The sequence below is a fragment of the Equus przewalskii genome, chromosome 2, assembly GCF_037783145.1.
Source record: "Equus przewalskii isolate Varuska chromosome 2, EquPr2, whole genome shotgun sequence".
Classification (NCBI taxonomy): domain Eukaryota; kingdom Metazoa; phylum Chordata; class Mammalia; order Perissodactyla; family Equidae; genus Equus; species Equus przewalskii.
Genome location: NC_091832.1, coordinates 62,610,606 through 62,628,358, shown reverse-complemented (window position 1 = coordinate 62,628,358; position 17,753 = coordinate 62,610,606). Strand labels below are relative to the sequence as shown.

The following is a 17,753-nucleotide window of genomic DNA, read 5'->3' as shown; positions in this document are numbered from 1 at the left end:
ACATTATTGGTACATAATAAATGTGTGTTCATGACCATTCTAGATCTAAGAGGCTAAAGAACATAATTCTTTAAGTGTTAGTAGGGGTCTTCACTAACATCAAAATGAATATAATTCCTGTCTTTGTACTTAGAGTTCTGAACATACAGAAAAATAAGATAGTCATTAGGTTTAACTATAGGAGACAAGTTTCTTTTCTTTTTTGTTTTTTAAATGTATATCAGCAGAGAGGATGACTGTTATTTTTTCTTTTTCTTTTTTAATAGCTTTTCCGAATCAATGAAGCTAATCAACTCATGCAGTATGACCAGTGTTTGACAAAGGGACCTGATGGGTCAAAAGTTATGATTACACACTGTAATTTAAACGAATTTAAGGAATGGCAGTACTTCAAGGTATTCTGCATTTTAATTCCTGAAATAATATATGCCATCTCATTTTAATAACACCTACCATGTGGAACTTAGATGTATAAATCTTAAAAGCTGCATTCAAATTGACTTGCACTTCCCTCTCATTTAGTCAGTTGTTTTCCTGATCACTGAGTGACTCATTGTTCCATAATGAAGCGTCACTTTTATTCTCTGGTGCAATATTGTCATGTAAAAGGTATCCATGAAGACCCACTGCTAATTTCAGTAACATGGGAAAATCAATGTTCTGTGAAGCAAGCATCACCATTTGTTCTAATATCAAAATCTGATTTTTTGAAATTTAAGTGATTAAGGTGATTTAAAATGATTTTTTAAATCTAAATTCATTCAAGTCAAATAATATGTATATGTAAGAAATACTGCAGTTATAGTTCATGTTGTCCAGCAGGTGGCGACAGAGACAAACAAATAACACTTGGAAATCTAGGCCTTCACAACTTCCTTATCATTGCTGTTTGCTAAATACAACAAGATAACTGTTGCCTGTTGCTTGTTTTAAAGCTCATATTTACTTAGTCACTTGACTCTTTGGGAGGAGTGTTTCTATTTAAGCTGTGAGTATTCAAATTTCTGTGCCAAGTTGAGGATTCCAACATATTAATGGATTTATTTTCAAAGTCTAGACTTGGCTGAAATAAATCAATTTATTATGAAACAAAAAGTTGGGAAAGCTGCCCCAGACTGAAAGAACCTGGCAACACTCCACTTTCTTTACTCGTCTGATCTTTGTTATCGTCTCCTATCTGTCATGCAAGCACTTGTTTGCTATGTAATGATGATATTATGACCCCACTTAATATTCCTAGTTATCATCATTCATAGATAATTACTGTGAAGTCGTAAGTATGTGTCAGTTGCTGATCTTTTTCTTATAATAAGTTAGGAAGGGAAAGATTAACGTAAACCCTGAAGAACAGAGTTTATTTCCACAAAGAAAGATGAAAAATAGCAAAACATGATAGGGGTCAGTGAGAACAATATTAGTTAAATAGTAAAAGAAAGCTGGCAGGCCAGAAACCACCATCAAGAAGTAATGGATAAAAAAATGGAATGAACATATTTCAGATATTTTGAAGGACACAGCGCTGAATATACATTTGTGCATCAGACATTACTAAATATTCACTGAGCCCAACGATGTGATGACTTCAAAAAATAGCTAAAGCACATCATACCTTAATGGCAGAGAAGGAAAATCATGCAGAAATAAAAATAAACAAAATGCCATAGGACGGCAAAAGAGAGATTAATAGGAGGAATTATTTCTGATGAGTTTCATATAGGAAGTATCATTGTACCACGTCTTGATGGACAAAAAGGCTTTTCATGGAGTATAAATAAGAAAACTGGGTGAGTAAAGCCATGGCATGAAAGTGTATAGAGAATTCTAGGAGTCACATTTAGTTTGGTGTTCCTAAATTGCACTGCAGATGGAAGAACATTGAACTTCATTTTATAAGTTTTGGAGAGCGATTGACGTTAGTGGAGGAACACAGTGATAGGAAACAGTGGGCACCTTTAGGAAAATAATCCTGGGAGCATTGTGAAGAATGAACTGATAAGCAAGGAGATCAGCCTCAATCGGCAGTTCTCAAGCTTTTTACACTCTTAGAAAAGTATCGAGACTCCCTGCAGACAGATTTTGTCTATTTGTTATTTGTTTATTTGTTATTTGTTAGGTTATAGCTAACACTATTTCCTAAATTGGAAATTAAATCTGAGAAATTTTGTATTTATGTACTAATTCATATAAAAGTAACAATAATAACTAATACCTGTTAATATAAATAACCCTTTTAATGAAAAATAATTTTTTCAAAAACAAGCTGAGAAGGATAGCATCGTTTTTTTAGTTTTGCAAATCCCTTTAGTGTCCGGTTTAATAGAAGACAGCTGGATTCTTATACTGCTACTGCACTTAATGTGCTATGTTGTTTTAGTTGAAGTGTCTGAGGAAAATCCAGCCTCACGTGAACATGTAGTTGGAAAACAGGGTTAACTTAATAGCCTTTTCAGATAATCATGGCTATTCTTCTTTGGTGCTACACCACAACTTGAAAAGTGGTAGTTTCTTAAAAGTTATTTGCAGTGTAGAACCTGAAACCATGTCAGTGAACATTTAGTCCCATGCCACATTAAAATCCATTGGTCTGTCTTTCACTCTGAATGGATCTTCTACCCATGTGAGCTTTTGTAACATCATACATTGCTTGTTTGGAAAATTTTGGTCCACTAAGTTATGTAGATCTTCCAAATGTTGACACATTTCATTATACATTGTCAAAAAATCACAACTATAGTCACTGATTTCATCAGAAAAGTCTTCAAATATTGTAAAGCTATCAAGTTCATGGTGATGATACAAGTTTTCCAAAACTCTAATTTTTACTTGAATACTCGATTTTATCAGTGGCAACAAAAACTGTTAGATTTGTGTTGGGTTTTTTTTTCTTGAAGTGACAGTCTCACTTCATTTTCAAGAAAATGTCTACCCAGTCCCAAGTCTGAATAATCAGTTTGTTTGAGTTGTTCTTTCAAGTCAAAATGACATTCCATGAGAAAAGCAGCAGTTCAACTCTCAAGTCCAACAAGTGCACACGTGCTTTCCCTCAAGATACCATTGTACTTCAGTGTATAGAAGTGCTTTATGCATACTTTGCATTTCATCTTATAGAATATTTTTTAAAAGTATTCTCAAAGGTCAAGATTTAGTAAAACTAATAAGTTTTACTGCTTCATCAAGGACATTCTTAAGTGAAACCAATGTTTTCTTTTGTAACTGAGTGTGTGGCCGTGAAGAATGTAACTACTGGCACAGTATTGGGTCGCTGCTTAATTTATGCTAGGACCCCAGCCCTTTTACCCCCCATCGCTTTAACACCATCAGTATAAATGTCAATACAATGAAGAAATCAAATGGGGGTCTTTGTATTATGAAAATAATTGTCACCTTACAGACCCAATCTTAGATGGTCTAAGCACCACACTCTGGGAAACCCTGAGCTGTACTGAACAAACCTACAACAGATGATGGGGGCTAACCTACGGCATCGGCAGTGGAGATGGGAAAGGATATATCCAGAGACATTCCAAATATCAGTCCCAAATGAAGGCCGCAATGTGGAGGAAGGAAGGAAGGAAGGAAGGTGCAGCATGAGATGCCTCTATCCTGAGGGCTGGAAAGCTGGTATTACTATTAGCTGTGATAGGAGCTGGGGAAGTGGTTCTGAGGGGAAGATAAAGAATTTAGGTTTGTCTACATTGGATTTTTGAGGTACCAGCAGTACATCATGACTTAACAATAAAAGGACTGAAAGACGGAAATCCGAAGTTTGGGTCTGGTTGGTTTAAGCCTGTCTAATTTGCTTGAATTATCTTATTATGAAAGCCAGGTAGTGACTTCTTCTAATGTCAGTGATATCAAAACAGTGCAAAATTAAAACTTCTTTTTCCTGTGTTTTCCAGAACCTGCACAGATTTACTCACATTCCTTCAGGAAAGTGTTTAGATCGCTCAGAGGTCCTACATCAAGTGTTCATCTCCAATTGTGACTCAAGTAAAATGACTCAAAAGTGGGAAATAAATAACATCCATAGTGTTTAGAAAGGATAAAAGAAACCAATAACCTACCTACTGACACGTAAATTTATACAGGACTGAAAACCGCCTGAAACCTGCTGCAACGATTATTACCTGTACAGCTCCAAACCCAGAACCTCCTGGTCAGTTTGAAGGACGTTGATAAACTGTGATTTTACAATAACATTATCATCTGCAGTTACTGTTTACAAAACTGCTTTTACCTTAAACCTTGTAGGTGTTTACATCTTTTTTTGTTTTGTCTTAAGCTGATGTTGGTAATTTGTGCATTTAGCTCTGCTTTGTTTAGAACAGAGTTAAAAGCATTATTGTCTTCTTTGGGATTACACTCAGGGGTCTGAAAGGCAGTTTGATTTTTTTTTTTTAACACACTTGAAAAAAGGTTGGAGTAACCAGACTTTCATATATAACTTGGTGATTATCAACCTGTTGTGTCTTTATTTAATTTTACATCTTTTTGAAGCACTGCCACAGGTTATTAGCCAAGGTGGCCTTCCTTCACAGTCATGCTGCTTTTTTGAAAGGTGAATTTCAACACATTTAGTGCCTCTTTCATTTCTCAGTATATATTTCAAGAGCTTTTAATGAAACTTATAGGATGGTAATGACGGAATTGTCACCTGTGTGAGGAACACTTTTACTCCTCAGAGGTGAATTTATGTGCTACCGCTTGCTCTGAAATTGATTATTGTATGGCTTGAAAAAGAAATGACCATATGGAACATCCCCAGGCTATTCCGTTGGGTTTAAGATCGTATGGCATTAACTCCCTTACTTCCTGGCATTCCCAATGCCCTCTGTCAGTACCAACTCCTCAGACAGCAAAGGGGTCTACCAGCTAGAGAAACATTGTCCACTGATGTTTAGGATTTCTTTCCTCCAGTACTTATCACTACAGAAAACTATAAATAATTCTCAGTTTTGAAACCTTGAAATGGGGGTAACAAAAACAACAAAACACCACTGTAAACACAGCAAAGGGTCATCCTGACCAAGATAAGAATTTCCGAGCCCTTATTAGATTAAGCCTTACAAAACTCCCGTGCATTATAACCTAAGCTGTGCAACCTATGAAGCCAAGAGTGAATGGATGTTTCATTTATATCTTCATCCAAATGAAATTCCCTGCACATTTTTAAAATTAAAAAAAAAAGGCTATTTAAAAATACAGCTCATTAACAAAGATGAACTCCTTTCTTTTAGATTAGGTGTTAGTTCCCTAGTGTTTCTTAATGTTTTTTAGGAAGCATATTTCTATTAGTATTTTTCCAGTGAAAAGAAGACTTGTTTCGATTTAAACATTTATTAAGATAGTACCTAAAATAGGAAAACCAAATACTGCAAGTGGTCAATTAGATTTTAAGTTCTAAATAAATTCTTTTATTACCCAAAAGATTAAAATGCTATGTTGAGTGAAAAAAAAATGTGATAAGGTGGGGAATGGCAAATAAATTACACATCTTTGATCCTGTAATCATGATATAATTACAATGAAAGGAATTCACAAACTACTGTGAGAGGGGAATATTTTTAAGTAAAGCTTAGAAACTAAAAACAAAAAAAACAAAAAAAACAAAACTCTACATTTCTTTAAAAGAAAAGCCTACAAATTTGTTTCTTCCAAGCTTAGTTCTTAAATTTGGAGAGTCAAAGTTAAACATCCCAAACAAAGTTCTATTTATAATTTTGAATTGTCAATTTGTATTTTGCTACTGATCTGTGATCAACCATTTTAACTTTCATTCATCTCCAGGGATGTTTAAAAGGAACTCATTTCTATGCTTATATAATTACAAAATAAATCAACTATAAAAAAGAGACTAAGAGAACTGGTACTTGTGTGTTTGCAAATGGGCTTCATTTTCCTTGTTGAATAGATTATAACCTTGTTAACTATGCATAGGCCTAAGAAAGGTGGCACATAAACTGTTCATGTAAATTTTAAGTGGGTATTTTGTGCAATTCATTAAGATACTCTATGAAAATGATTCTATATATTGAAATCAGAAACCTTACCAAACGCGAAAAACATCAGAAGCTGCTGCCATAATGACTATTTTCTACTGTAGGCTGCTTTGGAAATAATTCTCATATCCTTGCTTTGTAAGTTGATAATATCACTATGCATTTCTACACATTTTATAAATTTGATTTATGCAGATTTTGATACACTGTATGTTTCTGTAGAAATTGTATAAATATTCAAAATTTTATTAGGGATAAATTTGAGAAGTTTATGTATATCTTAATTCTGGGTTGCTTGTTTTTTAGGTGAGAAAAAAATAAAATACTGTATTTTAATCCATGGGTTTTTTCAGTATTTGTAATCATTTCTAAATCTAAACACTGCCTGTTTGAAATAATTATTTGACTTTATTGTTTACAAGATACACTAACATAATAGCTAAAATATCATAAACCATGGTTTTATGTTGAGTATGTGCTTGAATGTTGGTTAGAATTCTGCTTAGAATGTGCTTATGCAGAGCTTACCTAACCGTAGGAAGGAAACATAGAGGTTTATTTTTACCTCTGGTTGCCTATGTATAGTCATTTCTTTTAAAGTCCTTACCCATTATAAAAAACAACCCCAACAATATCTTTCTTGGCAGTGTATTCTACTATATAATTGCCTATTGAAATAAAAAATTTAAGTCAAAATTCTTTACAACCTAGCAGATCAAGTGAGTAGAGAGAAGGGAAGCCTACCAAAATGAAGTTAGAAATAGGCCATCGGACCTTGTGGCACAACGCGCGACATCTCAGGAGAAAGAAGTGGCTGTGTTGATTTGGGAATCTTTCTCTCAACTGACTTGGCTATTGTCATGTCTTCCAATTCTCAGCTGCTGTGCCTCAGAAATGTGAAAAAGTGACGTAGCACCAGACTGGAGTAAATGTGGGTTGACTGATTTCAGATAGTCTCTCATGGGGATCTTGGAGTATATTTCATTTCTGGACAGAATGCAATTGAAAAAAAAAATCCACTTCTAATTCGATAGAAAACATGACAGACACCAGTAGGCCAGTAGTTTGGGTATGTGAAAATTAATCCATGTGAAAGCACTTAAAAAAGGATTGAGCACTATGAAAATGCATATTATTCATTAGAATCAATCTGTTGCAAGAAAATGGACAAATGTCAGAGAGAATGGTTTTGGGGGACCACTATTCCTGGAATTAAAGGGAGGACTATCCTTAAACTAAATTCACTAATTGCTTTGCAGTTCTCGTTTTTAAGATTTTGAAATGCCCATGATGGAGGTGGGTGGATTCAGTTTTCTAAGCGAATCAGGCCTGGGGCCGTGTCTGAGCAGAGGTGGAATGAAGGGCTCCTTAATTTTCACAATAGAATGGCGTTACAATCTGCTCGTCTGAATAGTAGTATAGTATGGTGTGCTTGTCTGTATTCAAATATCTGTACCACTACAAATTGCTTGTGTGACCTTGGGCAAGCTATGGCAAACTCTATACCTCAGTTTCCCCATTTGTAAAGTGGAGAGAATAATAGCAACTATTTCATAGGATTGTTATTAGGATTGAATGAGTTAGTGTACATAAAGTGCTTAGAATAGTTCCTGCATAAAGACAGGGTAATATAAATGTTAGCTGCTATTATCTGGTTTTAAAGTCTTAAAATCTGTCTTTAATGAGAAGAACTAAGACGTCTACACTACAGACCATCTATAAAGGCTACTTGTGTGTGTACCTGTGTTTCATATATGAGATATCATTAAGTGAAGAAGTGAAGCTCAGAAGTTAATCTTCTTAAACCGGGGGTGAAATGGTTACCCATAAGGGAATAAATTGTTATTGCTACCTCACACCATTCATATAGCATGTGTCAAATGTAGTTTTCAGTGATCTAATTTAACCTCTTAGATAGAACTAAATGCATCTTGAAGAATGTCTAAGATAGTGTATTATTTAAGTTATCTTTAAATGAAATTTCTCTCAGCCTTTTGAAATGAGCAGATAAACTCTAGCTGTATTAATGATTACATACCCAAAATGAAACTAAAACTTTCACTAGAAAACAGATAAATAGGGCCCGGCCCAGTGGTACAGCAGTTAAGTTCGCACGTTCCACTTCAGCAGCCCAGGGTTCCCCAGTTCAGATCCTGGATGCAGACCTATGCAAAGCTTGTCAAGCCATGCTGTGGCAGGCATCCCACATATAAAGTAGAGGAAGATGGGCACAGATGTTAGCTCAGGGCCAGTCTTCCTCAGCAAAAAAGAGGATTGGCAGCAGATGTTAGCTCAGGGCTAATCTTCCTCAAAAGAAAATAAGAGATGATTAGACTTCCACATCTGGCCATGACATAATAATTAGTATTGGACTTATCCTTCTGTCCTAAACAACATAAAACTGGACAAAATACATGCAGCAGCTGTTTTCAGGAAGTGGATAACAGGCAAAGCAGACTGTGAAACTTGAGAGAAGGGAAACACATGGTGAACCCCAGATTCACCATGTGTCTGCCTAGGAGAATATTCCCAATCATGGTACAAGGAAGTGGAGCTCAAACAGTGGTGATATCTTGGGGATCTGGGGCTGCTGAGACAGCTGGAATTTACAGGGCAGGTTACCAGAGGGGAGTGCACTTGAATACCAGGAGACCTGCCCAGGAATTTTTGTAGCACTGCCATTACAATAGCAAAAACCCCAGGAACAACCTAAGTACACATCAACAGGAGAATGGATAAATTGTGGTATAATCATACAATGCAATGTTACACAGCAATGAACATGAGTGAACTAGTTATAAACAAGTCAGTAGGATAGTGTTGAGTAACAAAGGAAATTCCCACAAGACTTCATTCAGCAAACACTTTTTGTAAAATCAAAAGGAACAAAAGTTAAACATATAGTAAGTCATAGATTTATATGTGATAGGTTAAATAACTTGTCCAAGTTCACAAATTTAGTATTGGAGTCAAGGAAATAAACAACTCCAGTACTCAATATTCCCAGAATACTGTGGGAGGAATTTTTGTTTGTGTTTTCCATGTAACTGTAGTTTTCCTCTCCACCTTGACCATCAAGAGTCTCAGAACTGAAACCAATACTCTCATCATAGCAACTATATTAACCCATATATATTGGTATGTATACTTTTAGCTAGTATTTATTGGGTATTTACTATTTCTTGCCACCAAGATAAGGGTCTTAAATGTATTGCCTTATTTAATCCTCAAAAAAAATTCTAATTTTACAGATGAGGAAACTGAAAGGTTACATGACTTGTTTGAGAAACAGCCCTATTACAAACTCTGCTTCCCAAGTGTAAGCTTCTCATCACCTCACTTTTTAAAAAGAAAATTGGCACTTGAGCTGACATTTGTTGCCACTCATCTTCTTTTTTTCTTGTTGTCCCCAAAGCCCTCCAGTACATAGTTGTATGTTCTAGTTATGAGTGCCTCTGGTTGTGCTATGTGGGACGCCACCTCGGCATGACCTGATGAGGGGTGCCATGTTCGTGCCCAGGATCTGACCCAGCAAAACCCTGGGCCACCCAAGCGGAGCGCATGAACTTAACCACTCGGTCACAAGGCCGGCCCCTCACCTCACTCTTAATTTCTTTCATAGCCTTGTTTTTCTGTTTGTATTTTAATTTGTTCTTTCTGTAAGCCATCTCATCTTTGTTGTAAAAATGTGGAGAATCAAAGAATAACACATAAATGTGAATGAGATAGTTTTACTCTTACCTGCCGCCCTAGGACATTGTCCTAGTTGACTGCCATGTCTTTCCTGAAAAAAGGAGATTGGACCAATTGATAGCTCATTTCCAGTTCTGAAATTTGATGCTACATACTGGTTAAAAGTTATTTTTCTTTCCATTTAATGGGACAATCTAAATGTCCTTAGCCACTGCTCTATAGATTGGGAACTCCTAGGATGAAGCTCACTAAAAGAGAAGTCTGCACTGTCAAGTCCTGAAGAACAAAGGCCCAGGAGCACAATGAAATTCCATTAAAACCTCAGAAACAATGTCTATATTTACCTTTACAACAGGATAAGAAGTTAGATGACTTTCCAGTTAGGGCAAGAAGGGTTTCTTAGACAACTAAAAACAATGCTTAGCTAGAAGGCGTACATCAAGTTTTATCCACAGCCCTAACTGAAGTATCATTAATAATCTTTTATTTACCTACACTATTTATAGAAGTGGCAAACTGGTAACCCTTGGGCAGAATCTTACCAATAGACATGTTGTCTTTGACCCCAACATTTGAATTCATTGCCAAGATTTATAATACAGATGTCACATTTTAAAATCCGGATTTCTGGTTCCACTTGAAAATTTAGATTTGGGAATCCTAGACCCACATTCCCATCCAGCAACAGGAGTGAGCTAAATAGTGGCTGTCCCCTTTAAAATCCTGGTCATTTATGTTTACAGATACTTATAGAACACCTACTATGTTTCCAGCACCAGGTATACAGCAGTATACAAAAAAAATTCACTGTGCTCAGAGCTTACTTTCTTGTATGCTCCTCACTTTATCACATCCAGCCCTTTTCCCTGTCTACCCTCTGTAGCTCTTTGCATCTCCTGTCAACATTCTATCTTTCTCAAAATGTTATAGTCTCCAATAGGACTCTCATGAGAACTAGTACAAAAATGGCTTATTTCTAGAGATGTGTTTTGTTTTAAAAGGATTGGATGTTATGCAGTGGCATAAGTTTCTTTGGCTTTCTTCTTGCTATTCCCCAAGAAATCAAATCTACTGTTTTGTAAAACATTTTTCGTGGCATATGTAGTAATAGGTTTAAGATAACACCATATTTGTACTATTCTAAGTCAAGCTTATGATTTACTACTTACAGTAAATGATGCTGTTAAAAAGGCCTACAAAAAGGCATACTGCCATCTACTGAGCAAGTTTGCAAGTGACTTCTTTGATACCTAAGGGACCTTAGGATCTTCTAACCCAGCACTTTGCTTTTATAGGTTAAAAGAGCAAAAGTAGTGGCTGCCATCTGGAAAGAAACAAATTTAGGCCCCTACCTTAGTCCTTGCACCAAAATAAATTCCAGGAGGATCAAAGATTTAATTAATTTTAAAAAGTAAGACAGCAAAGAAAGTTTGCATAATCTTTGAGTGGGAGAGGCCTCCCAACGCCACTAAAGAATTAATAAATTTACCTACATAAAAATAAATCTTTGCACAAAAAAGCATCATAAACAGAGTCAAAAGACAAATGACAAGGAGAAAAATGTTTACATTGCATGTTATAAATGGTCATCTTCCTTAATTCCCACAAATTACTAATAAAAAGACCAATGAGTCAGAAAACCATAGGCAATACAAATGGCTCTTAAATGTAAAATACATTAAACTCATAAGATGAACGATTTTTTGTGTATGGGAATAGCAAAGACTAAAAAGTTTGAGAACTATCATGTTGCTGAGATGAGGAAACAGGCACTCTAAAACATTCACCACTGTAAGGTATATATTAGTATAACTTCTATTGAGAGCAATTTTGGCAGGCTTCGGTAAATTAAAGCACAAGAGCAGTTTCTAGCATATACCAAGAACAGGTTTTAGCGACTGTAATTAGCAAACTTTAAAATGTACAAAATTTTAAACGCTTTTTATAGGCCTTTTTAAAGTCACATACAAGAATGTTCACAGCAACATGGTTCTTAAAACAAAAAAATACAAACAATGTAAGTTTTCTTTAGGGAAATGGTTAAACTATGATCTATTCAATGGGATACTATGCAGATAGCTATTTAAATAAGTGTGGCAGCTCTGTCATACTGAGAGAAAGATTTCTAAAATGAGAATAAGGTGCAGAACAATATATGTTAAACTTCCATTTGGGTAATATTTATATGTACACGCAGATATGTATGATTATTTATGCTTAAGTCTCTCTTGAAGGATAAATTATTGCATTATTGGGATTGCCTCCTGGGAGAACCAGATAGCTGGAAATCAAATAAGGATATAAACTATCTACTGCACAGCCCTTTTACATTTTATACTAGTAACATATGACCTATTTCTTAAAGCAACAAAAAAAGGGAGTTTTCATAAACGTACCCCTAAGTACCGGCTGGTCTGGGATAGAACCTAATTCTTAATCCTATTTCAGTGCTTTCAACATAACCACTCCTTGAAGTCACCTAGTCTTGAAAACCTACTGGTCTAATTTTTCAGGATTTGAAATTTTGATCCATATTTACAAAATATCAAACCTGAGGACTCATCACAAATCCTGGGCTTATTCTGGAGCAGCTCTTGATTTTAACAAAGAATGAGTCAGTCTTAGCTCAGAAACTTATATTTTATATAATAAAGAACAGAATGAAAGCAGTCACAAACTCCTGAAAAGAAAGGTGACAAGAAACCTAATAGGCCTGCCCCCTGGGTCTAATTTATAGATTTAGAAATCCTTAAGGAAACAGACCCTTACTCAATTTCAGGTTTAGAAACTCCCTACTCAGCATCTCTTCTATGCACTAGTTTTAAATACTTTATAACATTCTCATTTAATCACTAAAACACTGTGAAGTAAGTATCGACCCCATATTACAAACAGGGTGAACTAAGCTCAGAGGTAAATTTCATGCAGCTAGCATTTGGTAGATCTGGGGAACTGGGATCCAGATGTAGGTATGTCTCAAAAATACCGTACCCCAACTTTTTAGTGTTAAGTCACCTAAAACCAGAAAATATTTTTAAAAATATAAAATTAGTTTTCATTTTATGATCAGCAAAATCCTGAAATTTAATGTGTAATCACTGAGATATGATTAATAGAGGGCAATCATAAACAGGTTTGAAGATTTTACTTGAGTCCATTTGCTCTGGTAATTATGCTAATTCTTCATTTGCATTTAACAAAATTTTTGTATTTCCTGCTTAAGAAATGAAATAATCCTTACCAAATACAGCATAAGAGAGACAACCAAAGCTCCCATGGTTAGGTAATAATTATTTTGGCTTCTATTTTAAAACTGGATAGGTAACAAAGATTGTCAGGTTCACCTATAAAACTATCAACAAAAAGGTTTCTTCTGTAATCACTTAGCCGACAGATGGTCAACTTCCAATAACAACCTGGTAAGCATTAGAAAGTTATCTCAATTCAGATACAAGCAACTGCTTCCTCAAATGAACATTTCTCAAATAACTGCTTTCCTCTGTATAAATCCTAGTGAAATTTAGTCAAATTGCAATCATGGGAAATCAAAACAACCATCTCACATGCTTTCTTAGGTAAGTAAAGTTACTCAGAATTCTAAAGCTTAAGGCCACACTAATTTTTAAGATTTAACTCAAAATTCATTCTTGTATTCCACCTTGAACTAGTTCACTTTCAACAAAAATTTAACTTTGTTACTAATGATGTTTTTAACAGTTTACAGCTTTTTTAGGTATGGATTCACTGCATTAGGTCCTCTGCCTCACATTAAAGAAAAAGTTTCCCTCAAGATAAGTCTCAGTTAAAAAAAAAAAAAGAGAGACCTAAGTTAGCTAATAAGTGAACAGAAATGTCAAGAATGAAACTTACTCATTTTGTGAAACTGCCTAAATTTCTAAAGTTGATTAAATTCCAGATTGATTTTTAAAGAACACTTTGCAAATAGGAATATGGGTATATTTGACTTTCTTTTAAGCAAATATTTTACTAAATGAACTGTGTCTAAGAACTGTTAGGCAGAAATACAAAAAAGTTGACATGGTTCCAGACCAGAAGTGGTTTTTAAAGTGGAAGTTAATTTAGCATATAAGACAAAGACGATAGAAATAATATACATAATTTTATTACAAAAATTTTTTTAAAAAACAAAATGCAACATTCTAAAAAACTGAAAATTTACTATTGATACTAATTCCTACGAGTTTGCTGTGCTACCATACACAAGTCAAGAAATTAAACAAACCATTAAATATTCAGAAACATTCAACATCAGAAGCTTTAAAATCTAACTGTATGTAGTAGCCCCTCAAAAAGCTACAACCTGAACTTTAAAAAAAGTATTTTCTCTACAAAGAATCTTATCAGCTATACAAAAATCTGTACAGTTTTTATACTGAAGCTAAATATTGAGCTGCACTTGAATTCACATTCTTAGCAAAAATAATTGCCTGAGCACACACGCACACTCCACACACATTACAAGATAGCCATTTATTCTTCATCCTCTTCCTCTTCCTCCTCATCTTCATCTTCTTCCTCCTCTTCCTCTTCCTCCTCATCTTCTGGTTCATTCTTCTTCTTTGAGCCTGTTGGCCTGCCAGGGCCCTTCTTTCCGGCTTCACTTTTGCCCTTGGCACGGTATGCAGCAATATCCTGAAATATTGTCAGAGAAATAAAATCAGCATCCGGGGTCATTACTCAACTGTGAAAACCACTAAGTTGTAAACAATCTAAGATTATTGACCAATAATCCTGGCGACAGTTTAAAAAGGTATTCAGAGTCTGACTCAGTCTTGAGAGCATTTGCTCCCTCCAGGCTTTAGAAAGCTACTGATCCAAAATGATGGGGTTGTATTAGATCAATGTCAGTACTTTCACTACCAATATCCGTTTACATCACAAAGCCCCCCCCCAACTTCACATTTCAGATATATCTACATAAAACAATACATCGACCCCCTCTTTTTTCAAACTAAGAGACCTATGTAACTACAAATGAAATCTACCAGCGCTACAACCACCAGCTCCAGTCAAAAGAGAGGAGGTTCCAATTAGCTTCTGCTGCTTAAGTGTACAATTTTTATGTTTCTAAACATAGCTGACAACCATTAATACAAGATTATCTAGACTTCCCAACTATCTACAGTTTATACCTATTTTTCTAACATCTATTTAGAAAACATCTACCTAATTTTAACGTTGGCTTTAAAAAAGACGATGTACCTTTTCGTATTTCTCCTTTAGCTTAGCTGCTTTCTGTTCATACGGTTGTTTATCTTTGGCTGACTGTTCAGACCACATTTCACCCAATTTTTTTGCAGTATCCCCAATGGATAAGCCGGGGTGTTCACTTTTGATCTTTGGACGATGTTCAGAGCAAAACAGGAAGAAGGCAGATCTGAAAGGAAGCAACAGAGTTAATAAACTGAAACGTCAAGGGGCAATTTGATTGACTTTAAAGCAAACTTACGGAGGTCTTTTAGGAGCATTGGGATCTTTCTTCTTTCCTTTCTTGTCACCTTTGGGAGGAACATAATTTTTCATCTCCCTGTCATAACGAGCTTTGTCACTTTTTGCCATGTCTTCAAACTTTGACTTTTCCTTTGCAGACATGGTCTATGGGCACGAAAGAAGCAATAAAAATACAGCAAAGTTGTAAACTATAGACGTGCAAGATCATCTGTTTCAGGGCTACATTTTCCTTAGTTAGTAGCATTTTGCTAGAGCCATCTTAAAAATAAAACCCTAAAACAGTCTGCTTAAAACTCTAAAGAAACTATTCGGGCGGGCGCTCGGCGGGGGACGCTGCAGGTTCCCGGGGACCGCCCCGCCCGGGGCTGGCCGAAGCCCCACCTGCGAGCGCCGCCTCACCTTCCACCGCTCCGAGCACTTCTTGGAGAACTCGGCGAAGTTGACGGAGGAGTCCGGGTGCTTCTTCTTGTGCTCCTCCCGGCAGGTCTGCACGAAGAAGGCGTACGAGGACATCTTGCCCCTCGGCTTGTTGGGGTCTCCTTTACCCATGGTCACCGAGCGGCGTCCACCTGGCGGGGTGACGGCGGTGGGGGGCGGCGGGACTCAGCTTCCCGCCCAAACCCGCCCGCCGCCCCCAGAACCGCCCCCGCGCACACGCCCTCCCGCAGGCCGAGCTCCGCGCGCGGGACCCCCAGGCCCTCCCGGAGGCCGCGCCGCCGCCGCCGCCCTGGCCCCCGGCCCGGCCGAGGCGGCGAACGCCGCGGGCGCCCTCCCAACCGCGTTCCTGACAGAAACGTGCCGGCTTCCACGGCGCGAGCCGCACTCAAAGGGCTGTCGCCTCGCAACCGACGGTCAAACAACTCTTGGAACCGGGCCCGGGGGAGCTTCCCGCCCTCCACAGCCCCCGGCCCGCACCGGCCCGCAGCCCGGATCCGCCCGCAGGGCCGAACCCCGAGGGCCACAGCGCCCACGCCGGCTAGGAGGCTAAGAAGGAAGGGGCAACAGCAGGCCCAGGAACCTGAGGGGCCGAAGGGGACTCTTGCCTGGTGGCAGCTTTTCCTCAGAGTCCCGCCAAGCGGCCGGTCCGCCAGAGACGCTTCCTTCCAAGGGCTCCGGCGTGAACTGGTTTCTCGCTAACGCAATCCTCAGCCTCTTGTTTTGCAGAGTTCTCCGCGCCACGGCAACTTGACGAGCCGGGCCGCAGGCCACACCCCCGTCTCTCTGATTGGCTCTGATGATTATTCAAACGCAGAGAGGCCCCGCCTCCCCTCCACGGAGGCTTCCGATTGGTCGGTTTCTCGCCAGGCCCTTCCCTCCGGCCCCAGCCTAGCAGGTTCGGTGGGTCGCCCAGGTCGTTAACTCCCAGACCCGTTAGAACCGGTCAGGAGAGGAATGTACTGCTCGATGCTGATTGGCGGCGGGAAAAGGGTTTGAAAAATGGCGGGCCCGACGCTGACTGGCTAGGGCGGTAAACGGGGGGAGTGGTTGGCCCTAAAGGGAAAGCCCCGCCAGATTTAAAAATACCAAGCCGGGAGACTGGGGGTTGTTCTCAAGGGGTTGGCGGCGGCGGCTTGGTTTCCTGGCACGAAGGTAACAGCAGCAGCAGCGCTCTGCCCCTTCTCCGACCACAGTCCAGGGCCTGTCTCCTCCGCCTCTGCTCGGCGCCCCAGCGGTGTCCTCTCCTCGGGGCCCTGCCCGCTCGGCCCTGTGGTCCTCAGGGTCTCCCCTGCCCCGTCCAAAGCGTAACAGAAGGGGAGAGGCTGAGGAGCGCGCCCTGCGGCCCGACTGCCCGGCTCGGCCCGTCGCCGCTGGGGCTGGGGCAGAACCTAAGGAGGACAGAGGTGACAGGGAACCTGGGACGGGGCGCGGGAGGGCAGCCGTTCCCGCCTCTCGTGGGGTGTTACAGTAAGGCGCTTCCCGCCGGTGGAGTTCCCCTTCGGAGATCCCTCCCTTCCCCCTTTGTCTCGGGTGGCAAATACCGAGAGGTAAACACGGGCGCCCTCGGGTCCGGAAGGGGAGGCGGCGGGCAGTGGCTCCGTTGGCCCCGCCCCCGTCATCCGGGTCCGATGCCGGCTGCGCCCGCCTGGCCGAACCCCGCACCCTTCCCTGGGCGCTGGGGGAGACCTCGGAGCCCCGGCGGCCCCGCAGCTGGCCTGGCTGTCACCTCGGTCTTCACTGCCTCTCCCTCTAATGTGATCGTTTTTTAAAAGCTTCTCGATATCAAAGATCCCTTTGAGCCCCTCATAAAAGCAGTGAACGCTCCCACCCCCAGGTGCATACATTCGCCCAACTGCACAGCGCAACGTTTCACAGCCGCCTCCAAGGCCAGGTTCAGACCCGCCGGCTTAGTGTCTAGTTCGAGCGCGCCAAAGCTCCCTTAACGAACTGCTTACTAGCGTCACGAGCTGCGTTTCCCAAGGTAGGAGGACTTTCCCTGACGTCTCAGTATGCTGTTTCTGTGTTGTATTTAGTCTTGAGGACTGTTTTTTCCTATTGGCCCATAAGTTGCACTGACAGTTGGTTTCAACACATTTTAAATATTCCTTTTTTCTCAGTAAGTTCGCTGGCATTTGTTAGACTGTGTGCTCC

General features: G+C 39.2%; 2 protein-coding genes across 6 annotated transcripts in view; one reads left to right on the top strand and one right to left on the bottom strand.

Annotated features, from left to right (window-relative positions):
• GALNT7 (polypeptide N-acetylgalactosaminyltransferase 7) overlaps window positions 1–5,612 on the top strand; it is a 135,950-nt gene extending 130,338 nt beyond the window's left edge. For all 4 annotated transcript variants that reach the window (XM_070608021.1, XM_070608024.1, XM_070608004.1 and 1 more), the window contains exons 11-12: window positions 267–395; window positions 3,900–5,612. In XM_070608021.1, coding sequence (XP_070464122.1) covers window positions 267–395; window positions 3,900–4,037 — 267 coding nt within the window. In that variant the 3' untranslated portion in view covers window positions 4,038–5,612. The remainder of the gene's footprint in view (window positions 1–266; window positions 396–3,899) is intronic.
• An 8,187-nt stretch (window positions 5,613–13,799) lies between these two features.
• HMGB2 (high mobility group box 2) lies at window positions 13,800–16,643 on the bottom strand. Of its 2 annotated transcripts, none has more exons than XM_070607981.1 (5): window positions 16,183–16,643; window positions 15,564–15,733; window positions 15,163–15,308; window positions 14,916–15,090; window positions 13,800–14,345 (listed from the first exon to the last, which is right to left on the bottom strand). In XM_070607981.1, the coding sequence occupies exons 2-5, from the start codon at window positions 15,711–15,713 to the stop codon at window positions 14,184–14,186; spliced, it is 633 nt and encodes a 210-aa protein (XP_070464082.1). In that variant the 5' UTR covers window positions 15,714–15,733; window positions 16,183–16,643; the 3' UTR covers window positions 13,800–14,183. The 2 variants fall into 2 exon arrangements, with proteins under 2 accessions (XP_070464082.1, XP_070464074.1); XM_070607973.1 differs by having other exon boundaries at window positions 16,208–16,643.
• Between the last annotated feature and the right edge of the window lie 1,110 nt (window positions 16,644–17,753).